This window comes from Dermacentor silvarum, chromosome 1 (genome assembly GCF_013339745.2).
Source record: "Dermacentor silvarum isolate Dsil-2018 chromosome 1, BIME_Dsil_1.4, whole genome shotgun sequence".
Taxonomy (NCBI): domain Eukaryota; kingdom Metazoa; phylum Arthropoda; class Arachnida; order Ixodida; family Ixodidae; genus Dermacentor; species Dermacentor silvarum.
The window spans coordinates 214,950,542-214,977,341 of NC_051154.1; the positions used below are offsets into that span (position 1 = coordinate 214,950,542).

At 46.4% G+C, this 26,800-nt stretch overlaps 1 protein-coding gene across 1 annotated transcript in view; it reads right to left on the bottom strand.

Annotated features, from left to right (window-relative positions):
• The window catches only part of LOC119436751 (glycosyltransferase 25 family member), a 367,617-nt gene that overhangs the window by 295,931 nt on the left and 44,886 nt on the right, over positions 1–26,800 (bottom strand). Inside the window, exons 7-8 of the mRNA XM_037703743.2 lie at positions 25,489–25,571; positions 20,841–20,947 (exon numbers count right to left, since the gene is read on the bottom strand). Of these exons, the coding sequence (XP_037559671.1) occupies positions 20,841–20,947; positions 25,489–25,571 (190 nt within the window). The remainder of the gene's footprint in view (positions 1–20,840; positions 20,948–25,488; positions 25,572–26,800) is intronic.

Consider the following 26,800-nt stretch of genomic DNA (forward strand, 5'->3'; position numbering starts at 1 on the left):
TTAGCCACGAAGTCCGTCTGCCTGCGCGAACGGCAAAAAACGTGACCTAGCTAGTCACTTTCATTATACGGTGAAGAAAATTGATGCCTCAACCCGTTCGCGAGCCGGCTGATGAGAGAGCACGCTCTATCTACTTTAACTAACGAAACGATCAGAGTACACAGCAGACTGGGAGGCTACTTCGCGCGAGACAATTAATTCCGAAAAAGACCATCTGTATTACGGTCCGGGGCTGTCAACGAAGCGCACAAAGCTGGAAACATTTGCGACTCTCACCTACTTATGCGGAACCGGAATAAGTCACTCGTGAAATTTTCTCCCCGTTACTTAACCCCGCCGGCGAATCGTGCCGCTCGAAATGGACACGCAAGCAAGCGAGTAAAAATCCTTCTTCGCTCGCCACACGCACACACTGCGTTCTTGACGGCCCGCGAGCCTCGCGCTCAACGGAGGAAGGGAGTTTCTGCGCCCTAGGCGCGCGCGCGCGGAAATGAAAAGGGGGGTGACCGAGAGTGATACGCGCGGCCGATTGAAATTCTGCCCACGGTTGCAGACCGGAAGGAGGTTTGGGCACACCCGGCGTTTGAGGCGCAGACGCGCCTTCGCCGCGGAACAAAGTGGCGAAGTGCCGCGAAAGTTTGCCAAGCGCGGGTCGCAGGGCGCTGCGGCAAGGGGCTCGGCGCGTGATCTCGCAAGACTTGTAGCCGCACACGATGGACGACCCTTCCCATCAACCCCGTCGTGTTTTGTGGAAAGAAGAGGCGACTGCAGTGCGGGCGAGAGATGATGAGTGGTTCAGAGGGCGAAGGCGCCGCCATTTTCCGTACCTCTTGTGGGAGCACGCAGTAGCTGTCTTCTTAGGAGAAAAAAAAGGCGACAAACGGTAGACGCGCCTGCAACGAGGACGTTGGCCTGCGCCCCTTCACAACCACAATCTCTCTCTGACGCGCGAACGGCGAACAAACGAGACAAGTCCGCGAAGGAAAGTAAAGTAAAACGAACTAGAACTGAAGCTTGTCGCGCTACACGTGTGCAGCTAGACACGCGTGGTACGGGAAGGGGTAATTTGCCTTTACTTTTATATTCGTTCTCATTTTGCCCCACGAATGCATGCATGCATGCATGCATGCATGCATGCATGCATGTATGTATGTATGTATGTATGTATGTATGTATGTATGTATGTATGTATGTATGTATGTATGTATGTATGTATGTATGTATGTATGTAGTAGTATGTACGTACAGGGCCCGTAGGCTACAGCGTGCACGCGCGCTATGCAGCGTAATCTCTAAACGCACGCGTAATCCTTGTGGCGTATTCTCGTCGGAATCTGCATTCATTCTAAGAGATAGTCACGCCTTCTGGATAGCTTGCGTGGATGGAATCCATGAGCGTTTATAACTGAGTGGTGACCAGTGAGTTCACCATGCTCTACTTTTAATTATACCTAATGTATTGCTTATCTGAGTTAATTATTTCGCCTATAGAAACTATGAATTCATAGCTTATCTTTCACGTGGGCGAGCGCCACGGCTCGCCTATAATAGCACTGTTGCGCACTTTTCAACCGGATTATCATGTTGCGCGATGTATTTTAGTCCTTGTGCAATTATATTCCGAGCCGCATTTACTACTTGGGAATAAGATCAGAACTTTTCTTGTAACACGACGGCTCCTTTGACAAGGATGACTGGGTGAAGTAATAAAAGTTTTCAAAATGACATCACACGGCGTGTTCCGACACGCCAATTTCATGCACAGGAATTAATTTTATGCATGCGGCACTATAATAAAGGTCTCTTCAATGCTTCGCAGTCACAATGAACATCGCATAGTGCGATATTTATTTAGGAAATCTGGCCGCTTCGCTGCAGTTTTAGTAGGGAGTATACTCTAACATTTGATCGCATGTCTGCGTTCGTTCACGCAAACATTCAATTTTTCGTTCAGTGTGGTGATACCTGTGTGAGTTAAATGCGTATGAAAAAAAAAAAAAAAAAACGTCCAGTGGGGTCCCATATCGATTTCTAAGACGACTTTGATGGCGAAAGCTTTAATGCGCTGACGTCATTTAATTTGCGATTGTTTGCTTATGTTGGTAAATAAATAACTATTAATTCGGCGTGTGTGTGTGTGTGTGTGTGTGTGTGTGTGTGTGTGTGTGTGTGTGTGTGTGTGTGTGTGTGTGTGGTGTGTGTGTGTGTGTGTGTGTGTGTGTGTGTGTTGTGGTGTGTGTGTGTGTGTGTGTGTGTTGTGTGTGTGTGTGTGTGTGTGTGTGTGTGTGTGTGTGTGTGTGTGTGTGTGTGTGTGTGTGTGTGTGTGTGTGTGTGTGTGTGTGTGTGTGTGTGTGTGTGTGTGTGTGTGTGTGTGTGTGTGTGGTGGTGCGCGCGCGCGCGTGCGTGCGTGCGTTTGAGTTTGAGTTTCTTCGCAACAGAATTTTGTTTTCTCGTACACTCGAATAACAGTCCAACGCCACCATGTCTGTAGGTTGTGGTTAAATCGTACTTTACCATTTTCTGACAGATTTCACTGTGAGAAATTCAATTTTTGTTCACTAACACCTTGCGCCACGCGGATGGCCTGCGCGGTCGGGGTGGTTCGGGATTGTTTTTTCCGTCACGGACGCCGACATCGCGACACTGGATTTTGTGCGACACGAGGCCCTTAACGCTGTCGCGTTATAAAGGCGCATTACGATAAGAAACACGCACTGCATTTCGGTGACTAAGGCGTCCAGCGGGGTTATTCCGCAAGAGTCCACCTAGCGGACTGTCCATTTCGGCCGCTGCTGATTGGCTGCAGCGGCACGATGAGGAAGAGACAGGTGCCCCCAGCCAGTCTCTTTCTCTATCGTACAGCTGCAGCCAATCAGCGACAGCCGAAATGGACAGTCTACTAGGTTTACTCTTACTGAATACGCCCCAGTAACGATTATGAACTGCAAGGTACGGTGGCGTACCTTGCAGTTAAAGGGTAAGTTTCATTCACGGTCAATATTCTCAAGCGATCGCTTTCGGTGATACTGTCACCTTCACGAGATTTCGCATGACTCGGTACCAGTTGCGTCGAAGTAGACGCATGCAGACGGCCGAAAGCGTTCATGGCATTGTGTGAAGATCGCGAGCTTGGCAGAGCGCCAGAAACGCTGTCAACTGACGCGTCCGGTGCCAAGTCAAGCAAAACCTCGCGAAAGTGATCGTATCCCCGATACGGAGAGGTTCCCTTCCATTGCAGCTTTTACTCGGAGATACAGCCAACGACGACGCCCACCACTGCGACACACGCGATACTGCGGTGAGGTAGGAAACAAAATAGTATAAAAGCCCGCAATGCACCAAGTGCGACCTGCAGAGGTGGGTGTTCATCCTGCCAAGAGAAGTTATCAAGCTCTGCATGCCACCAGCAGACAGACAGACTGAACTTTATTCAGGTCCTGAGGAGCGACTCCGAGACCCCCTTACGGGGGAAGAGCCGCCGCGGGCCGCTCCCACGTCGGGACGGGCAGGACGTGCCTGACCGCCGCGTCGCGCGCCCTCTGAACCGTCCGTAGCTGAGTGGCGAGGTCGGAGCTCTTGAGCGCCTCCACCCACTCTTCTTCCGTGGTGAGATGATCGTGGTGCCGTAACGAGGGACACCGTCAGAGCATGTGTTCTAAAGTGCAGAAGGGATCGCCGCAATCCGGACAATCGGGCTCGAACGAGCCCGCGTACCTGCTGGCCCTGGCTAGGCTGGGATAGGACCCGGTCTGCAACATGCGAAGGATGGAAGACTTGAGGCCTGGAGAGCTTGGCGTGGGGTGGGGGATAGACCCTCCTGCCGAGCTGATAGTGCTTTGTAATCTCGTTGAACGTGTGGAGCGAATTCTTGTGGAGTCCTTGTGGAGCGAGTCTGTCCATGCCACCAGCATTCAAAAAGAACTACCCAAGCTGCTTCGTCATAAGAAACGGCACTGAAATGTGAACAGAGACATCCTTCCAAACCTGACTGCCACCATGCACTTTATTCTAACTGCAAAGGGTGTTACCCATTCAGGATGCGAATGACATACTTCATATATAAAGTGCATGGCGGCCGTCGTATTGATTAATTTATAAGTCAGGGCCTCCGCTTTTTTTTTTTTTTTTGTAACTGCTAAAGCTAGGTGATCTGTCGTTAACAAATAATTTCCTTGCATTCGCATAAGTGTATAGAAGAAAAAGGTGCAGTGCTTCTCATGCCCCCAAGGTGCAGGTCTGTTTTCCTCAGCAGGACAGACAAAATACGTCAAATTGCATCAGTATGCTGCGCCCGTTGAGAGAGTAATACAAAGATTAGAAATGCGCAAACATCCTGACGAACCATGCACCGCTTTCATTGAAGCCACATCTGAATAAGTGATTTCAGACCGTGCTGATCTCGCAAACATGCAGCCACGAATTCCCAGAAAATAGCACACTCGCTTTTAATTCTATAATGCCACAAAAGTTGCTATCGAGCTACACTGCTTAAACATCATTCCGTGGTCTACGTGAGATAGAAAAAATTTTTTCATCTTGCACACGCAACTACCATACGCGTCCGCAATTGAAATTTCGCTTCTTCGCAACTCACGTGGTCCGTGAAGCAATGTGGGTAGTGGCAGTAGATATTGGACACACGTTTCGAACAGGTAGCATAAAAGACGCTGTAGGTATTTCTGGCACTCTCGAGAAATCGAGGCTTCGTACCATTATGATGAAGCCAACAACTACCAAAAAAAAAAAAAATCCAAGAAAGAAAAAGCGGGATTCAAAATGTTTGTGTCTGTACTCATTTAAGCACCGGATACACCGTCGGGTTTAGTTTTTAGTGCTATTTTGTCGCATGTGTCGCAGCAGCGTTACTGGGCCGCGATTTTGTAGCGAGCATTATGACATTCTACTCTATAGTCTTATCATCCGCCGCTGACGGCCGGCCATGCGTTGATAACGCGAGCGACCGTCACTCCGCGACGACAAAGCGCGCTAAGCGCGAAAAGGCATTATTACCGGAAGGCATTGCTACAAAATACCGGCCTGGTTTCTGGGTTCCATGGCCGCGTTTCTGGATCCAGCAGTGGACGCATTCAGCGGTGGCCACTAGAGAGCTCGCTACCGCTCCGCGAAAGCAGATATAGCGCACCGTCATCCCTGCCTCGAGAACTGAAATTGCGGACATGGCTACACAGGCGTTCTTGCGTCGCGCTCTCCTCGTACCTCGTAAGCTCCGGGCTCTCGATTAGTAACGCCCGTCGCCGTGCATAGAAGCGTTTTCCTGTCAGCGCAATTATCGCGTGGTGCTACGGCTGCCTTCGCACGCCCTAATGCCGTGAAATTCGCAAATGCACGGCCCCACAAAACGGCCCGCGCGCTGCCCGGTTCAAGCATTCCACATACTAATCACTCGGAGCCATCGACGAGTGACGCCGTGCCCTACGCAGGCGTTGCGGCTGCTGCATGACGTTGATTAGCTGGTTATGCGTGAAAGGTTCATCGAAGGTCCTGCGCGTAATAACTCGCTTTCTGCGCTCTACTTGCTTTGCTGGCGTCTCGTTACCATCGTTACTCTATCGGACGTCAACCAACCGCTACGCACTCGCGAAGAGATTGGACATATGCGCAATGTATTTTTTGAGGGGGGGCTCACTATCAGGTGTTCAGGCCTACAGCAGCCTAACAGGGAGGGGGGTGCGCTTGGGCGTCATCGCCCCCCCCCCCCCCCCCCCCCAGACCACTAAGCGCTCCCCACCCCCAAACAGTGATTTTTCGGTATTTTTTAGGCCGCTGGGGCGACCACTGCTGTCGGGCAGCAAAGCACCCCTCACTTGTAATTTGTTAGGCGCCAAACTGGTATCAAGACTGCAGTTCCATTAATAAAGTCGCGAACGATAAACCTAGGGAAAAAAAAAAAAAAACCGACGGTGGTGATCAGATTGCTAGCTTGAAAGTCCTCGTGAATATACTAGGTGGCAATTGGCAATGCCACTACGATGCTGTGCAACCGGCTGTGTATCGCGAGAAACACGCCCAAACGGGCGACGAGACCAAACTGTCGGCGAATTGAGGCACGGAGATCTTATATTCTTGTATAAATAGTGTCTTTCCGTTGTATGTGTTGCTTTTCGATTCTTGTTTTCGTTGGTTAAGATTGTCGCTTGTTTCCACGTAGTTGTATGTTTATTTTTAGTAGACGTTATTTGTAGTTTTGCTTCATTCTACATATCTGCATAATATCTGAATTTTGTTCTCCCAGAGGTTACTTGTTATCCGTGACTCGTGAGTATTATACCAGTGTCACATATGACCACTTATGATCGCGATCAAGCCCAATCCCGATTGAAATTCTCGATTCCGATTGGCTCCCTCACGCAGCTTGCGCAAAGAAGCCAATCAAGACCGAGAAATTCGATCCGGATCGGGCTTGATCGCGATCAAAAGTGTGGCTTGTGACACCCGTATTGCAAAGCTCGACAGGGCTGTAAATGATGAATTCGCCCCACTCTCCTGTTTAATGCTGCTTGTATAATTTTTTTAATTCCTCCTGGTGTTCATATTTGTAGCCGATATTATCCAGATTCCTGTATAAAATTTTTGTTTTAGTTTTTAGTGCTATTACAAGGTTTGACCACGCGCACCGGTGTCAATAAACTGTTTTCAAACTGCTCACATGGTTGTCTGCATGAGTGGAAGTTATTTGTCTCATGCATTCGCTCAGAAATTGATGCACCTGTGCAACAAAAAGCGTGGGTCTCCTGCAGCGGAATCATACGGAACAGCCCTGTCTTTCATCGATTTTTTCGTCGAGACTTTAGTGTTCTTATCCCCTTACATTCGAACAGAAACGAATATTCGACAATATCGAATAGTGAATTTTCAAACTGTATACGGATGAAATAGCAAGGGCTATTCGATTCGTATTCGAAATTTTGAATACTCGCACATCCCCACCTTTTATCATTCCGTAACGATACACGTTTCATCCTGGCTTAGTCCAGAGAGCACTTCCGCAAACTGCGTCACAAATAGGAATGGCGCCTAAAATGTTTAAAGTTTACAACTACATAAATTCACGATCCGCTAACAGACCAGGTAACAGGCGCACTTGCATAGATGGGTCGAGAGAATGCAACCGATGGTGAGACAAGTCAGGTATGCGCCGCTTCCGCAATGTCATACGACGAGCTAGCTTCAGTGTTGGGCTGCATCAGTTCTCGATAAAGGTATACAAACAAGGTTTGTTCCTTCATGTGCATTTTATTGCGAGAGCAATGAAATGGACATCCCAAGCAAACTTCCTCCACCGTCGTCACCGTCGGCCGCGCGCCGTATGCTGTAAGGTGCGAGCGAAGGCTTGCGAGGGTGAGCTGAGATGGATGGTCGCTTGATGCGGCGGTGTCTTCTCGCGGTGCGCGCTGTCTTCTCACGTGCACAAGAGAGGGGGTGTAGGGAGGGGGAGCGTAGATGTGCGCGCGCTAGGAGGGGCAGGGGGACAGCTTCCTCCATGCAGCGAACTTTCGCGACGAATTTCACGTGACGAAAAATCCAGCGCGAAGCGACGTCGCGAATTCGTCACACCACACTCCATGCAACCAAGAACCGGCGAACGCCGCCAACCATGTGGTCGACGCAGCCGCGAGGAACCATTGCGGCCAGACGAAATAGGCTACGAAAGCGACGTTGGCGAATGAAAGCAGAAGGCAAAACAACGCCTAAATCAATGTTTTTACGCGTAAGATAAGGCACCTGACCTGAACAAGTGCGTACAGTAAGTGCTCGCTGTTAGCTGGCATCTATTTAGACTAACTTTTTTTTTTTTTTTTGTATGTGTGAATACACGGCACGTCGGTATTTCGCCAATACTTATCCCTCGTCTGTCACCCTGCGTTTGTTTACAGTTCTCTCCGCTCGCGCGCAGCTTAGTTTTCCGCCTTCGAGCCTGCCCTGCTGTCGAGGAAACAACGAAAGTTATTAGACAGTTTTAGTATAGCGTACGCTATACGCTATAGTGCAGCGTACGCTTGTCACAAAAGAGCGCGTAATCCAAGCGCGTGCCGAGTGTCGCGCAAGCCAGCGAAAGAACACGCCGGCCCCGCGGCAACTTCAACAGAGGGGGAGAGCGCATACGCCTCAAGCAGCAACGCTAACAACGGCGCCGAAACGTCTGGAAGAGACTCGACGAAGCGACGTTAACCAGAGAGAGAGAGAGAGAGAGCACGCGCGCGCCGAGACACCTTCTCACCCGGCGAGTCGACAGACATTACTACCGCGTGAACGCGCGCCAACAGGATGAGTCATCACCCCCCCTCGAGAAGGCTCCGACAGCGGCGGTCGAAGGTACGAGAAAAGAGTAGAAGCTTCCCAAGCTTTGGCAATGCTACTAGATCACGACACCGATAAGAATGTTCGAGAACGCCTGTGGAAGCTATATAACCGCCCTGCGAGAATCGTTTAGTGGAATTCAGGAATTCGGGAGTTTAAGAGTTCAGTCGGCACCGGTGAAGTGATGTAATGTGAAGACCGAGCGTCTGCGGAAAAAGGAGATTCCCCGGCAAGCTAGTCGACGAGTTCATCGAGCGTCTGCATTTCTGGAAGAAGTTCCTTCTTCGAGATTTGCCCAGAGCCACGCCGAGATCGTCTGACTCCAAGACCAACCAGCACGGTGAATACGATTGGACACTTAGTGTTCCTATTTATTTTGTACTTTACGTGTTGGACTCTTAGTGCTTGTCGTTAATTATCTTCTTGTGTTTGTTAATACCCATCTGATTTGTATTGTGTTGTATCTAGCCTACGTGTGCAAGTGTGTGTGTAACTGCCTTGTGTGAAGAATATATTTTGTTGTGTTTTGACCACTCTAGGCACTGACTCGGTCTTTGGACAGCAACCGGCGTTCGCTTGCGCACCAGAGGGCCCACTCTTAATTGTCCTTGCTTTCGTGGGATTATTTTCGGAAGCTGATAAGTCGGCTTTGGAATTTGGTCCGGCGTCTGCACCTCGTTCAACGGGGTCTGTGACAACGCTATACGTTATAGTACAGCGTACGCTAAGCAGCGCATGTTTATTACAGTTTTAGTTGGCCTGCGAGATCTTCCGATCTCAAAGGCCATATGCCATCGTCACGCGTATCTCTCGATTTCACCGATGTGACACTGACATATCGAAGGTTTCCCTCGTTAGGCTTCGTTTCGTTTGAAACGAGAAGCGATCTCGAAAACTCCACAAGGTTATCCGTAATATACTGTCGTCGAAGCGGCCTGAGACTAAGCGAAAGCCGTTTACGTAGTCATTTGCTACGAACGAAGCGAATTCTACAAAAGCCACGCCAAATTCAATTCGAAGCGGGCAGTGGGGCCCGCCGCCATGTTACAGTAGCCATGTTTTACGTACGTGGCTTGCGAGAAGGTTCTTTTGTCACTCGAGCCGCCCATATGCCGCACCTACGCGATGCTTCAGCTCGCGTTTTTCTCGGATGTGCCAGTGAACTACGCCCTGCAAACTTCAATCAAACGTCTTTCCAAAACACGGCGGTACGCAAGGCATCATGTTGCGGGTATGCATGGGCAGAGCAATGCCTCCTTTACTAGTAAAGGAGGCATTGGGCAGAGCATCATCGGGAAGCGAAGCCTCTAACTACATAGACTACACAAAACAAGCAGTGACCACATAATATTAACTAGAACATTTGAGGCAGAACAACCCACAAGGAGGTGAAACAGCGCTGGAAAACAAGCGTTTGAAACGAAGGTAGGAAATAGCCGAACTAGCCGAACAGTAGCCAAGCGTCAACAACCGAAACTCCCGTCGACGGGCAACCGACGGAAGTCAACCTCTGCGCTGTGGTCCGATTGGTCCACGCTCTACGCCGCGCGCGACGACTTCGGTGGCGGCGAACAGTCATTTTTCTGACGTCGGGCGGCGGGCGGCCGCCGCCGAAAGTTCGTCGCCTTTTCGCTCCATGGAGGTTGGCCTTTAGTGGGCATCTCCACTTCCACTCCAGCAGCGGCGGCTGAGCGCGGCCGCGCGCGTCCATCTTGGAGGCAATCTGCGATGGGTTCGAAGGCTAATCGACCTGAGATAGCGGACACCTTCGTGTGCGCCGCTTCTCGCGCGCCTAGTTCGCGTTGAAGCGAGAGGCAGCTCGAAGAGGAATTCGCTCGCCGCTGCTGAAGCCGCTCTTCATCACGCCAGCGCTCCGAGAGCAGTGGATCCGCGGTCATCGAGTGAGATGTTTGTTCGCCTGTGTGCGCGTGACAACGTGCTCTTGTTAATTTAGCTAGTAAGCGAATGTTTACAGCAGTTTATGCAGCTGCTAAAACGACTAACCTTACTTCGTATAGCTGTCTAAACTTTTGCTGCTGTAATCAATACTTCGCCTTTCGGGCAAGATTAACTGACCTTTTTAACCGCTTAGTCGGCGAGGTCGCTGCCAAAGATACCGCAATGACACGGCAGCCACTGAAACACGGTGTAGTGGCCTTCCGCGATCACGTGGTGCATTTCACACATCCGTGACAAAAAATTGTTCACAGCAGCAACGGCGAATAGCTGACAAAAACATTGTAGGACGCACCGTACTTAATCATAATATTGCCCAACGATTAGCCGGTTCTTGGTTAATATTGTCATGTTGTAGAGACGGTGAACAACCACAATGGCACAAAACGCAAGTCACGGAATTGTATTATCGGGCGAACCTGCAACCAGCAAAACAAGCAGCACTCAGCATAATGATATAGCGGCGAGCACACTCGTCGAAATCTGATCTGCGGGTCAAGCAGGTCCCAACGTAATCGTTGGTGCTTGCAAGCCTTCCGGAAAGTACTACACGATTCGTGTTGCACATACAATCTGATTTCACCAGGTTCGGTGACAACAGACAACGGATAGAACCTGCGATAATATTCGATCAAGACACTTCCAGTACAGAAAGGCGCGTCTTGCTCTGAGCGATAACACACAGATTGGCACGTGAAAAACGTTCCCCGAAATCGTCAACATTTAATACGCGTGTCAATATAATCAAAGGCGCCTCGTAGAATATTAAATTAAATATTGCATATAGTCAAATGCAGATGCACATATTTTTAGCAGGAATGTTTGTTTCGGTATAACTAGGTACAGTCCCAGCGAAAAAAGATTAGCACAAGTGACTGGTGGCCGGAGCGGCAAAATTGCGACACGCGGTGCTGTTGTTCCCGAGCGCGCTGATAGTGAAAGTGCCAGGAACATTCCATTTTCCAAAGCAGGGGTGGCCGGCAGAAACCAAGGCTGTGCAACAAGGCTGCAATAAAAGAACTACCATCGCTGATATTGTCCGTGCATAAAAAAATTAATAAATGGGCTCACGTGCGTAGCCTCATTGGCACATAGCTTGGCCGAAAAGTAAGGCATATAATAGCTTTCGAAATACGGGCTTTAAGATGGGTCGGTTTCTTCCGGCCACAAAGATGGAAGCGTACAGGTTGACGCAGGAAATGAAACGCCATGCAGTCCTCGTTGCCCTGGCCGCACACCACAGCGACTTGGAAATTGCCACCTCTCTGAATGTAGCGAAGTCTTTCGTTTACAATGTGCAGACAGAACTGATGTGTTCTGGCGGTGACGTGGCATCTGTGGTGAAAAGGACAAAGCACAGGGGTTCTGACGTCGTCAGAACCCCTCATTTTCTCCGGCGGCTGCAAGTCATCGTGAGTGACGACCCAGGGAAGTCAATGCGGGCCATTGCAAAGGAGTTCCAAGTCACAGAGTTGACTGTCAGGTTCGCTGTGCACGAGGACTTGAGGTACCATTCCTATATCATGAGGGGGGGGGGGGGCAATTCATGTCCGATAAAACTTGGGAGAATTGTCTGCTCCGCTAAGTAAGCTGAAGAGACCTGAGGAGCCTAGAATGCTCCGATTTTTTTCAGGTGAAAAGAACTTTGACCAACACCAAAAAGTTAACTGCCGTAATGACAGGTGGCTTTGTGCAAGCACTGATGAGGTGCCTACAGTGATGCACACAAACTTTCTGTTTCTGTTTGTCTGTGATGGTGTTAGCCATCGTCAGCAACGAGGGTGACCTCATGCCGCCACACTTTTTTGCACAAGGACTCCCGTGTTAATACTGCCGCGTACATGGAGGTGCTTGCCACCGTTGTAAAGCCCTGGATAGAGACTGTTTTGAAAGGAAGACCTTATGTCTTTCAGCAAGATTCGGCTCCCGCCCACACAGCCTGCGTCACTCGGAAGTGGCTGGCTAACAACTTCTACGACCACGTTATTCCCAACTTGTTGCCTCCTAGTTCTCCAGATTTAAATCCACTCAACTACTATGTCTGGGGCGGCGTCGAGAGAGAGGCCAACAAGCAGCCACATAATACAAAAGACTCGCTGAAGGCCGCCATTGCTGACTAAATGGCTAACATCTCTAAGGACCACCTGATCCGTGCATGCAGCCGTGTCTGAAGCCGAATTGAATAGATTATTGCTGCGGATGGCAGATTCATTGAGTAATTGTGGAAATAAACCTTAAGAGAAGTATTTCCCAAAGTTTGGTGAAAATATGTCTATTTTTGCTGGAGATATTCTTTTCTGCCTGAAGCCAACATTATGTTCTCAAATACCTCGTGCACCTGGTATATTGAACAGTAAAGAATGACATGAAAAAGAGAAACGAAATGATACGCTACAGAGCGCTGAGCACTACTGTTCAAACCCATATAGGGGTATCTAATACTGTCACGGAGCGGCATATTTTCGAATGGTTTGGACGCTGATTAACGACACGCCGAATTACGAGCGTCAAACATGTGGGCTCCTGACTGTGCAGCGTATAATGCATTCGACATCGACACGCCGAATTACGAGCGTCAAACACATGGGCTCCTGACTGTGCAGCGTATAATGCATTCGACATCGACACGTCGAATTACGGGCGTCAAAAGCGTCGTGGCCGCTCGGGCTGCCATCTCGATTCCAGACGCGTCACGCCGATTACGGACCCCGAAGTGTGCGCGTACGGCCACGTAGTAGTGCCGGGCTCAACCTTGGGCCTTGACATTGGGAGAGAGGCTAATCTGCGGTTCTTCGTCCACAGTGAAAGGGCGCGGCCAAGATTGTTGGGAGCTAAGAGAGCTGAATTCGGAGAATGCTACGTAGCGGCAGTTTCCCTACCTAGGGAACTAGGGAAAGGAGAGGCTATTTAAGCGCATGTTTTAGGCCCTGCTGATTAGTCTAGAAGCTGAACCTATGCGCTGTTAAGAAGCCGTTGGGGGGCTAGTGCCGTCCAGTATCGCCTGGGCCGCCTGGCCACGTCGGAACTCCGAGGAACTTGTTGACGTACGAGACGTCAAACCAGCGTCTGCAACGAAGCTCACGGTAGTTCACCTCAAGTTAGCTCAACCTGCTTGAGAGAAGACGTCAAATCTAGACTCCCGGGAAACCCAGCTCAGCAATTCGCATCCCCGCCAGCACTCTTCGGGAAAGCTTTGTGCACCGACTTCCACGGTTTATGGACTTGCTGATACTGCCCGGCCATGCGTATGACACCATTTATTTTATTTTGAACTTTGATTTCTTTTGAACTTTGCTTTAGTGAAATACTGTTAAGTGTATTCTTGTCTATTTGATCCGCGCCCTGTTTCATATGTCTATGTACTGTTAATTGCCCGTATTTATTTGTCTTCATCATTGTGTGATATTAAGCTCAGGTGTGTTAGTCTGTCTTGTGTTTTTCTTAGTATTTTATTTTATTAATTTGTGTATATTTATCAGCCGATAAATATCTTGTTTTTTTGTTTAGTCCCGACTCTGACTCTATTCACTGTGCTCGCTTGCGAACGGAACGACCAACCAGCTTGTCTACCCCGTCGATCGACTTCGCGCCGACGACGAATCGGGGACAGCTGTGACAAATACTCTGAACGCAGTGTTAATAGGGGAAAATTTGCTAAAGACGACTATTCGTCTGTAGCATCTGGTATCACAGCAGAAACTATACAGCATGTTTTGTTATCAAGTCAAAGAATCGATCTAGAGGCATATAAAAAAAGGTATGTACCCATTCAAAGGCTGCAAGTCTTAAAGGTAGTAGGACAAAGGTAAATGAAGTTGCATTTCAAATACAGTAAATAACGGCAGGACTGATTCAGACAGAACAAATAGAGGCTCCACATTCCCTTGTACACAGATTCTTATGGTGCAAGCACTGTTCTCCACAAGAAAAGCGAAACATACAAATCAAGGAAGAGGTTGGGCAAGAAGACACTTGCCTGACCCCTTTATGAGTATATCCTGCTCTGGACAAACTATGTTCATTAAAGCTTATTTCGAATATTTCAGTCTGTTTCATTTTGTGTAATTATAATATGTAGAACCACGAGTGTATCTGCTATGAAAACTAACCTGGCGCTCGCGCTGCCACAATTTCGTTGCAAAATCTTGCATTTAACGTTTTTCGCAATCTATAGAATCATTCAATTCTGCACGACTCATTTCTCAACCAAGGTTCACAGCTCCTTGAATTAATCATTGCTATAAGGTTGGTCTTGAATCAAGTCACACTAATTCGTTTTCTTTTTTTTTTTTCAGTCATTTTAGCATCACTCGTTCGTTGACTGTTGACTGGAACCAACTTGAACTTATAAATGATAACCAAAGATTTTGAGCCTCTTAGGCTAGCATCCTATAATCAAATATCTTTGTTCTTTATATTTATAAACTACTTCACTTGTGTAGATATCACATATTCTTTTTATAACCATTTATTTAATATACCGTTAATTACCTAAAATTGTATAATCATTGTAATGATTTTCTAACCTTTGTAATGTATTTTCTAACTCACTTCATTTTTTTATCTATTGTGTTTTTTGCTGTAACCACTCCCCTCTGTAATCCGTTTGACACTGAAGTTATAATAAATAAATAAATAAATCCTTCCAATGCTATTCACTGCATGCTTAGAGGTATTCAAGCTAAGAGATTGGGAAGGACTAGGAGTGAGGATCAATGGTGAATATTTCAGAAAGCTGTGGTTTGCAGATGACACTGTCCTAGTCAGCAACGCTGGAAATAACTGGCAACAACGTATTGAGGACTTCATCTGACAAAATGTAAGAGTAGGGTTGCAGATTAACTTGCAGGAGACAAAAGTATTGTTCAATACCATGGCAAGAGAACTAGAATTCATTATTGGTATTCAGCCTCTGGAATCAGCCCAAGAGTACATTTATCTAGGCCAGGGGTATCCAAACTTTTTGGCGAGGGGGGCCAGATTGGCGACCAGTGGTGGTGTCGTGAGCCGGACAATAAATAATTAAATATATCAGTGAAAATAAATTCCTAAACATAAGTAATGGTACTGAGCATTGACTAAAACCTTTGTTCCAAATAATCAGCATGCTTTATTTTTCAAAGAATTTTAGTTTATCAGTTATGTTCACTCTCTGGCATACTGTCCAGAAAAGGAGTGAAATAATTATTTTAGGAATAGAAGTTCACTTTTAACCGTCGTGTCTCCATGGGTTTATTGATTAGAAATAGTAAACATTTGTGGTGGCAGACAAGTTTGTTCACATTTCCAGGTAGCAGTGCAGTTTCCTTGCTTGTTCAGTCATTCTATCTGCACAAATCAGATACTATCTACAAGATGTTGAGGTGGTCAGGGAAACATCGCCATTCTTTACGTAGGGCACTTTGTTTTGTTGGTGTATTGTTACCGCAACTCCGGTATTTCTACGAATTCGTGTTGACTGTTGTGCCTAGTGTCTATGTTTCAGCAGCGTAGAAGCGTAGGCCAGTTGGTGAAGCATTGTCAAGAATAAACTAGCGCACTACAGAGGATAGAGAGCACTCCTAATTTTTCGTCGTACTCTCTGTCCTGTGTATTGCACCATATTATCCATGATGACGTTTACATTTTAAGAGTTGCCAGAAAAGACAACTCGTAAAAGTGGGCTCACTTTATTGAAGTGGGCCTACTTTACTAAAGTGAGCCTTGACAATGTTACGCAACTACGTGTTTGAAAAGCAGCCCCATTTTCTTCTTTCCGTTCTGTGCGATCACAGCTATGCAGTTTTAATTGCTATATTCTGCAGTATGCTATTTATGAACAATAATCACTGTCGTACTGGATATATTATTCAAGCGAACCTTATTGTAAGGCACATATTTCTGTGGCATCTGTGTACGCAAAAAAACATCATCAGCATTGGCTCGAGCGTCGTCATCTTCTTCGGCAGCTCGCTCGTTGGTGCCCCTCGGTTTGCGCTCGTGCTCGGCACGTGCTCGTGCCACTACTCCCACATTTGTCGTCGTCTGCTTCCACAGCTGGCTGCGTTGCCGCTAATCATTCCAGCGTAGAATTTCACTTCTCTGTCCTTGTGATGGGGAGGCCGCGTTTACGGGGGTTGTGGGGATGCGCGACTCTCACGCGTACCTGATGTTGTTTTCCCCGCATGTCTCCTGTAGTCCGGCTTCTCCACGTAGCTAGGCCCAGCAGCGGTCGTGGTGGTTGCGGCGCATTGCGGGAGATGGCGCGAGTGTCGCGATGCTAACGCCACCGAACGGCAGGGTGACTTGGGAGAAAAAGGTCGAAGGCGCTCTTCTCTTGAGCTTGGGATCGGCGGCCAACACGCACGAACTCATCGCGCGTGCTCCGGCCCGCTTCGCGGGACCGTCGTGCGAGTCTAAGAGCAGGACACCGGTATGGACGAACACGGATCGTTCGAGCGCGCCACCGTTCGCGTGACTGTACACGTGAACGACTAGGCGATGGTGTCATAGCATGGGGCGAACGTATTGGCTCGCTATCGGGTCGCGGTGAGTCGGACTTCCTTGATTTGTCGCGCGCCCGTGTGAATGTTCTATTGGTTGTAATTCGGCTAGAATGTATTAGTGTATGAAAGGTGCAATAAATGCCCTTTTGATTGTCTGCACCACTGCGTTGTCGTTCCTTTGTCCCAAGGGCACATGTGTGAGACCCCACAGGGTATGAGCCATTCAATGTTTTACGTTTTACGTAACGGACAGATTTAATTTTTAAGCAATTTAATTTCGAAGAATCGCAAGTGGCAATGGCGGTCGGATGCTGCTAACCACACCGCTAAGCAAACTCGAGACATCGAACGCAAGCGTTTGTAGTTCGACAACAACTTGTCCCTCATCAGTGTAATCCGCTCCAATGAACAGCGACACAAGTATGAATGAATGAAGAGATTCTAAGGCAGGATGACGAACAAGGGCACATTCCAGTAAACATAAAGTTGATGGCAAAGGGGACAGTTAGGTATACAAAGGGACAAGCTTTGCTTACCATCCATCTTCAGGGAGTGGAAGGGCCGACAATTTTTTTTTTCTTATGACAACGTACTTCAAGACATACCTTCAGGTGCACAAAAGCGTTTTTGGATGGCCCGCTAGGGTGATTTTATTGCACAATGGAACCAAATAACCTGGTTGAAAGATTAACCCCCGACTCTGCCACTAATAAATTACTCCATAGCTAATCGACCAAATCGTCAAGCCCTAAAAAGCACGCCTTGCATCACAGGTTTTCCAGTGGCAATAAAAAAAAAAAAAAAAAAAAGCTGAGGCAGGTGGTACAAGTTATTTTGTGGAAACTCCCTGTTTATACCTTAACCACATTGTAGAGCTGCGACACAGAACACATCAATGATAAAGGCCTTCTAGCGCGTTTAGGAACCTGATATTATTTACAGAGAACAGGAGGTGAAACCTAATCGTACATACGGCAAAGAAAACGTGGGACAGCACTGAAACAAGGCATGGAGTGCAATATGCATGAGATCGGAAAAGAAATTTTAGTATTTACGAAGGCTTTCTTTAGAATTGCAGCTGTTTGGGCCTGTTGGTTCAAAATATTGGCAACTTATAGCATAAAAAAACACATATATACAGAAGAAACGAGAGAAACAAGCTAGTGCTCATCTATCATCTCGTTTCTTCTCTCTGTCTGTGTTTTTCTGCACTACAATTTGCCAATATTTAAATTTTTGGCTAAGAACGATGGTGGCCACTGAATAAAACGTACAATACACCGTACACGACAATTTACTTCAGAATGACACAAATAGCAATGGATACAATTTGCAACATATTAAACCAGAAGCAGCTGACTATAAAAATATATCAATGGTGATAACATGCCAATAAATAGAAATGAGCGGTATTCTTACCAAACAAATATATTAGGGAAGCAAATAGTCACATATTTACATTAGCATATCTACATATTTGCAACCAGCACAAGTTGAAAAGTATGTGATGACAGCAAAATGCCACACAGCTACATTAAGCAGAATGTATTATAATTTAATGTATGGAATTTACGTCCTGTTGCCAAGACGGCCAAGACATAACACGGGGTCTAATGTTGGCGGTGGACCTGATGCTTTGACTTTACTATTAGTATAGTGAAATGTGGAGGCAAGCCTGATGAGCCAATAATAAGCAGAGCACTCCAGTGTTCGTCAGATGGCCCTGCATCACGAATTCCCATTTTTCCAAATTCCAAATTATTTAAGCTGTGTTGTTAAATTACCCTTTCACAATACCTAAAAAGCCACTCTTACCGTGAGAAGATGCTTGGTAAGGCAGAAAAGACGCAAAAGTGAAAGACGGGTGGCAACGCCACCTTCATATTTCCGCACCAGCCCGCCATGACGTCACGGATGTTTATGCCATCTGTTCGGGCCTAGTTAAGCTTTTATCGGTAAAGATGGACTGCATTTTATTCTATAAGAGCCAAAGAGAGAGCATGGAATGTTTCAAGAACTTTTACTGAACCACAATGGCCTAAATACGAAAAATTCCAGAAGCACCAATTTCACAATGACTGTGCACGGTAATGCGATTAGCATTCAATTAATGAAACGACACAATGTGTTGATCAAAATATGTTTATTTATAACCTGTAGTGGTCATTCTGGAACTTCCATTGCTTCAGCTATATGCTTCATATATTCTTTCCGGTATCAGCCCACTTTGCTATGACACTCACATGCCAAGGTCGGTGATGAGCATGACGGCATGATGACGATTGTATGACAACGACACAGTGTTGAAGAAGAAATTACATCTATGGAACAAAGACAGCAATACGACATTGCAATGACGATTCTAAAATATTTGCGATAATATAACGATGACAGAGCCACACTGACATCATGAAGACAATGGCATGACTACGACGGTATGACGACTATGGCGTGATTACAACTGCACGACGAGAATCAGATAATGAAGTTAGAATGACGACAATGGAGCAATCACAACAGCGTCACAACGAAGAATATTTGACAACGAATGTATGACATGCACATGACAGCACGATTATGACTGTTTGGCGATGACGCAGTGATGACAAAATGACGAAGGAATCACGTCGATGAAATGACGAAGGCGGTATGACAGCAATGAGATGACAATTCTGAATAGATAACGATTGTATAATGACAACAGCTTGACGATGACAGCATGATGACAATTGGCCAACGACAAGGTGTATGACAACAATCACATGACGATGACTGTATTACGAAGACTATGGTGGTGATGGTGTGGCGACAACGGCTGACGACAACCAGATGACAAAGCTTTAATGACGACAACGGAACAATCACGACGGTGACAGTATGACAACGAATGCATGATGAGAAATGTCTGGCAATGATGCAATGACAACGATGGCATAACAGCGGCACAATCCATATTGAAGGACGACAGCTTGATTACGATAAAGTGGTGAAGAAGCAATGACATTGATGAAACGACGAAGGCAGCATGACTACAATGGTATGACGTTCTGAAGTATAGCAACGATAGTAAGACAACAGCGTGACATCGATGGGATGACATCCTTGGTATAACCACGAATGTGTGACAATGATGGCGTGACAATGATGGCATGACGACGGCGGCATGACGAGAGTCAGGTGACGACGATGGAATGACCATGACGGCATCACACCGATGCATGACGACAATGCGATGACTACGACAGTATGATGATGACAGCAAGACGAGAATCGGATGACTAAGCAGGAGAGATGACAATGGAACGATGACAACGGCATCACGACGACGATATGATGGCGATGGCGTGACGACATGAAGAGACTCAGAAGATGAAGCTGGAATGACAACCATGCAATGACCACAACAGCAGCATGACCATTAGCATGTATGTAGTGGCCCAAGCTATCGGACCGCTTGGCCATTGGTTCGGCATTAGAGGCATGACAACAACGGCATGATGAGAGTCAGATAACGAAGCTGAAATGAAGACAATGAAACAACAATGATGGCATCAGGACCACGAGCACATACCTAGTGGCCCAAGCTGGTAGACAACTTGGGCCAGTAGGTATGCGTAAGAGGCTAGACAGCTAGATTGCAAAATCGCTGAAGTAGGCAAAGTATGCTAAATGCATTAAAAAATACTTTGCAATCCGTGACGTCACACTGACAGACCCACTGTAGGGTTTCAGCGCGAAATTCAAAAAGTGAACATTTTACCAACATTTCTCTTTCTAATAATCAACCTATTACCACGAAATCAACAAAAGTAGAGTTCTTCAAGAATTCTTTATCAACCTAAACTGATTCCGTGTTTCACTTTAGTATCCCTTTAAGTTTGAGAGCTGGGTGGTTTATAGAAATCAATTACATTTTCTCCTTTGTACTTGTCTAGCAAGATGTCGTTTGACTGCAGTTTAATTACTTCTAAGGGAAAGGAACCTGGCCAAGCACCCACACCACAGCTAAAGGAATACTGGAACATTCGTTGTTCCTTTTTCCTGTAATGATATTTTAGGAGCATGCCCTGCAAGACTTACTTTCCGTCGACAGCGGCGATGAACTTGAAGGCGACACCGAGCTCCTCAAAGCAGTATTCCATGCGCTTGCGCCGTTCTGGCCGACGCTCCAGGTTGATGAGGTAGACCTGCACCGGAATAAAGTGAATTGTCTAGAGTGGTGCAGTTTTTCACACATAGCCAATTTTAATGGACGTAACAGATGCTGGACTAGTTACTATACATTGAATAGGGTGACAGGCACAGCAATGGCAAAGACAAAAACCTGTATTATCATGAACCCTGTGCTTCTATTTCACCATTTGTAAAGCACACCACGTTTGCCATTGTATGACTACTACAACTTGGATTGCACATTAATACGCAATTTGATGTATGGTGTTACAGCATAAATATTTCATCAAATAAAAGGAATGATATTGACAGTAGCTTTCAATATCCCATAATTATGTAATGAAACCACCTTTGCACATGCATTTATTCATGTGCAGTTCATTTGCTTCATTACTGTCAATGTAACTGACTGCAGAAATTATTCTTTCACTTGCTACTTACTGTCAAGCTGCCCAGCTGACCGGACCTTCATTTAAAGCCACTCAGAGCACAATTCTGCACAAAAGAAATTTCACCAGAAGACTGAAGTGTTACATGCTTCTGTATACCTTTTATGGAAATGTCCTATCACAAGTAACACTGCGCCCAAGAAAAGCATTTAGTAGGAGTGTGCAAATATTCGAAATTTTGAATACAAACCAAATAATCTTTGGTATTCAATTCGTATTCGAGATCGAACATTCCCTACTTGAATTCCTCAAACTTAATTTTTGTTCAACTATAAGGGTTAACAGCACTTATTAGAGTCTCCGAAGAGGAAGACCGATACAAGTGGAGACTGTTTCAAATGATCCTGCTGCAGGATAGACGTGGTTGTTGTGCAGAGGCACCAGTTACTGAGTGAACACAAGGGGCAGATAAGTTCTGCTCAATAAGTTCCTCTCATTCAATAGGAATTCCCCACTTTTTGGCAGCTTGCAAATCTGTTGTCTCAATTTAGGCAAACCAACATTATTTGGGCAGTGTTGCGTTCCGAATCGGCAGAGTGCATTCTTTGGTTGTTTCCATCGAGGCAGCCCAGATGACGACAGTGCCTGACACCAATGGTGACAGGCAAACAAACACGCCAAATCGGCAGTGCACATCCTTTGGGTGTTTCCCTCAATGCCACCCCCTTCATCAGCGGCCGTCTACCTGGCGACAGTGCCCGACACCGACCATGACGAGCTGACCGTCGCGGAGATGCCAGTGATTGATGCGAAGGGCCAACTTCGTGGAATTACTACTGAGGGAACAGCGACAATCTCTATTTTCCAGATGGCCACGCAGTTGCGGCAAATGCGAGGGAGAGGATGCAACATTAGAGGCGGAATTCTGTGAACAATACGAACCCTCTGATTGGCCGCACCAAAGCCATCAGATTCCCTAGTCGGTTCAACTAGGGAAGACGACTGTTATAATTATAAGCAGACACCTTGGGTGCAGTAGTGGGTCCTGACGTGTTCTGATATGTGCTCAGACATGTAGTGAGCTGAGACATTCAAAGTGCTCCCACATGGAGTGGGCTTCCATATTCGGAGCCACTGTAAATATGCAGAATAAACCATTTTTTCTATTACTCTTACTCCCGGACGTACTCATCCCTTCTTTGGCTGAAGGATCACTGGCCCAAACGTTAAGCCGAGTCCCAACAGCAGTCTCATCATGTCTGCATCCGATTAAAATCTGTGGTACTGTAGTATCACACTTATCTCTTCCTACAAAAACAGCACTCTTTTTGCATATGGCAACAAGCTGTTTCCGTGTTTCATTACATTCAATGAGGGCACCAGGTAATTGAAAGCAGACAATTATCATTTACAGGCTCCTCAGTTAACTGGATGTCCAGTTCTGAATGGCATTACATGCATGTCCATAGTTTCTGTGAAAAGGTAGACTGAAATCTGAAACTCTATCTAAACTTTGATAGATAATTACAGAAAAGTTCTGCAGCGCTAAAGCTGCTCAGTGTTAAAGGGGTCTTGAAATGCTTTTCTAACTAATGGCCTCACTACTGCACCGTTGCAGTTTTTAAGGGCAACAGACTTGGACAAGCGGCTGTAGCCTGGACAGATGTTTATAGTGCTGCAAGTGCTACTGTTTGTGCCACCTGTGACCGATTGTGATTGTGTCTGTGCTTCTTACTTTCTTTATCTCTACTTTGCTGTCACTTTACCTCCCCCTCCCCTCTCTCCCCAGCGTAGGGCAGTAAACCGGATCTTCCCATTTGGTTAACCTCCCTGCCTTTCCCCTTTCTTCTGTCTCTCTCTCTCTCGAGTATGAGCTTGGTCAGACATAGCTATCGCACTGATGAGCGGCTTTCCCTCTCCTTTCATCTCCAATAGATGAAAGGTAGCTTCCACTGATGAAAGGTCCACTGATGAAAGGTAGCTTCCCCATGTAGCTTCCACTGGAAGCTACATGGGGGAAGTGGCAAGGGGGCGAGGCTCCGCCCAAAAGTTGAGCATCTCGCCAGCGAGAGGGCTCGTTGTGGCACAATGTGACAGCCGCAGCATCTACGCTATGCAGCGCTTTGCTGCTATCTCAGAGGCCACGCAGCTACGTGCAACTGTTGTGTGTAGACCAGCAGTGCAAAGATGAAATGGTTTTTCTGTCTTTTTGAGATGGCAGACATATCTATTTTTCATTTATTTGCTTCAAAATTTGCAATAATAGTGTTACTGAGAATGTTCTCACGATCACGAAATAAGCCAAGCCAGTTGATGGGCTTCGCCGCTTGCGATGATGACATTTCCTCGACAATCCGAAGGTGACTGCAAGCAATTTTTCACTGTTTTTGACACGAGATTGTAATTTCCCTGCTGCATGCAATGCAACAATATTTGGCTGACATGTTCACAGGAGCCCATTTTACAGATAGGTGAGCAATGTTTTCTTACTATATTCAAATATATATCAGGGCCCCTTTAAGCTAAAGGGCACCCTCATTCAGCACACAAAATTTGAGATTAACATATGCAGTATACATTTTTGCAAAGAATTCTAAAACCAAAGTCATTCATTTACCCTACCACCCCACCTTAAAAAGCCCCTCACCAGGTTTGGGAATTGCAAACAGACAAGCACATTGCATAGATCCTATTGCAGTGATTGTGTGTACAGAGTGTTACACCCATGTATGCCACAAAAACAGATGAAAATGCAAAAAGCTGGCACGCCCTTCGCCTTGAAGGAGCCAATTCTGCCACGAGCCAGATGAAGTCGCACGCAATGGTGCTTCCATGTCGGGTGCTTCCATGTTGGGTGCATTGCCTGTGGCACACAAGTAGCTAGCAGCAGTGGGAACAACTCGGAAATTCCTGTGATATGCAGGGCGTGCAGAACTGACTATGGATACCGCCCCAGACGTCTATATTTTCAAGTACTGACAGGAGAACTTCCTTACCATTTTATTTGCAGATATACAAATGACCACATGACCATCAAGGTCTCACTTTTGCAAGCATTTCGTGGTTGCTAATTCTGTCTTCAAGAATTCTTTAAAATTTCATTAAATTCTCAGGTCTAACATCCCACAACCACCATCTGATTATGAGGCACGCCATAGTGGGGAACTCTGAATTAATTTCGACCGCCTGGGATTCTTTACCCAATGGACGGCACACGGGCGTTTTTGCATTTCGCCCCCAACTAAATGCAGCCGCCGCAGCCGAGATTTGATCCCGCGAACTCGTGCTTAGCAGCGCAATGCCAAAGCCACTAAGCAACCACGGCGGGTCTTCAAAAATTCTTCAGATAATGTTTGATTGTAAGAAATTTTATTTATTTCACATTTTGTGAGGATGACGTTTCCCAGCATCTTAGACGAGCGACACATGGACGAGCGGCACTGCGTCCTCGTATTTTTCCCCATGTTAAATTGCCGCTCGCACTCTGGATTGCTCTGTGGTATCAACAAAATACCCAACGTCACTTCGGCTGAGCACTACATTAAAATACTTGAAGACACTTTTTGCGCTAGCACTCCTTGCTTTTAAAGTCATGACTGACTGTGGGCCTACGCAATGCCAGAGCGGCTGACGCCGAGGAGAACGCCGGAGAGTCTAGTGTTGCTAGTGGCGGAACGCAGCATTCGCTCGCTAGCTTAATGAGGCTAGGGCCACTAGGGCACCCAACAACCCCGTCAGCGTAAGGAGTGGCTCTGCAGTTAACGAAATAGCGCATGTATAGGGTTTCCCTACTACCTTCTTAACAATTTTTTGCGTGATGAACTTCCAACTGGATTGGATTGGGTTGGATTTTTTTTGCCAATGTAGCCTGACAAAGCGCTGGATGCGAATAGAAACGGGACACAACTGCAATTTCCAGGGAGATTCTCCTGTCAACAGTACAACCGGAAGAAACGGTCCAAATCCGGGAGTCTCCCGGGTAATCCGGGAGACTTGGCAGGTATGCCCAAGTGACAGCTTCAAAGGACACCAACATTATACAACACTTGGTTTGCCAAATATCTTAGTAATACCCCTGCTGACCACACAAGCACAAGGTGATATCATGAGCACAAGACAGCAGTGGGCCTCAGGTGAGCATGCTCACATGAAACAATCGTGCTGACCTGATCGAAGCCAAGTGTGTCCTTCCTTAGAGGCACCATAAAGGACTGTAGAGCTGGCGAAATCAGCAGGGGCTCACCATCCACTATATTGAACAAGGATGTGAAATAAAAGAGACAAATAAATATGCATCACAGAGCAGTCAGTACATCATTTCATTTATTTACTCTCAATGTCATGCAGCATTACAGAAAAGTGGACAAAATTAAAACACAGAAAAAAAAGAGGGGGCACAACCTGGCCATATTTTGTGCCCTGGTTGCAGAGAGTGAGATAGAGAGAATAAACATCATTATTACATAAATGAAGCTTTGGAGAGTTGTCCTCATTCAGAATGCCTTCTAGAAACTTGGCCATGAATTCACAAATGTTCTATTAGCATATTCGACTTGTTGCTTCTAGAGATGCAGAATTTACGAAATCTTAAGGAGGAAAAAACATTTTTCCTGTCTTCTTTTCAAGAAATTTTAGAAATCTTTAGAAAAAATGAAACTCCAGTAAAAATAACTTATACAGTCAACTTCCCTTAATTCGGCCTTGATGGGACCTACGAAATTGATCGAATTATCCGGCGGGTGGAACTTTAAAAAATTCAGAAAAAAAAGCACTAACACACTGCCTGATTCATTTAGCAGTATTTTCCCGATTCTAACAAGCCCCCGAATCAAACACGCGCCCTCTTTCTAAAGGTCCAAGATACAAAAGTAATGTAGCAATGACATTAAAGCTCCTAAACAAAACAGAAATCTAACGCGCATCCAATTTTTCAGCAAGAAAAATGGGCAAGCGTCTAATACGACTTGCACAATGATGGCCGGTTTCCTAAAGTCAGCTTCTCCACACGTTTTTTTAAAAGTTAGCTTCACCGGACTACATCATGTTATGCGGTAAAGCATACGAACGCCGCGAAGGCGGTGTTTGTATGCTTTAGTGTCAAGTTCGAATTATCCGGTGAAGGCCAATTTTAGGATCGAAATAACAAAAGCTTGGGCCTATAAAAATGCATGGGCGCCAGCCGGGACCTTCAGCCAGAATCAAATTAACCGGATCATCGAATTAACCGGAGTCAAATTAACGAAAGTCTACTGTATTTATTACTCCAGCTAAAAAAAATTATCCCTAAATACATGCAATGACCAGGACAATGTCGTCTGCAAACCGAAGGTTGTTGAGATATTCGCCATTGATCCTCACTCCTAAGCCTTCTCAGTCTAATAGCTTGAATACTTCTTCTAAGCATGCAGTGAATAGCATTGGAAAGATTGTGTCCCTTTGCCTGACCACTTTCTTGATAGGTATTTTTCCACTTTTCTT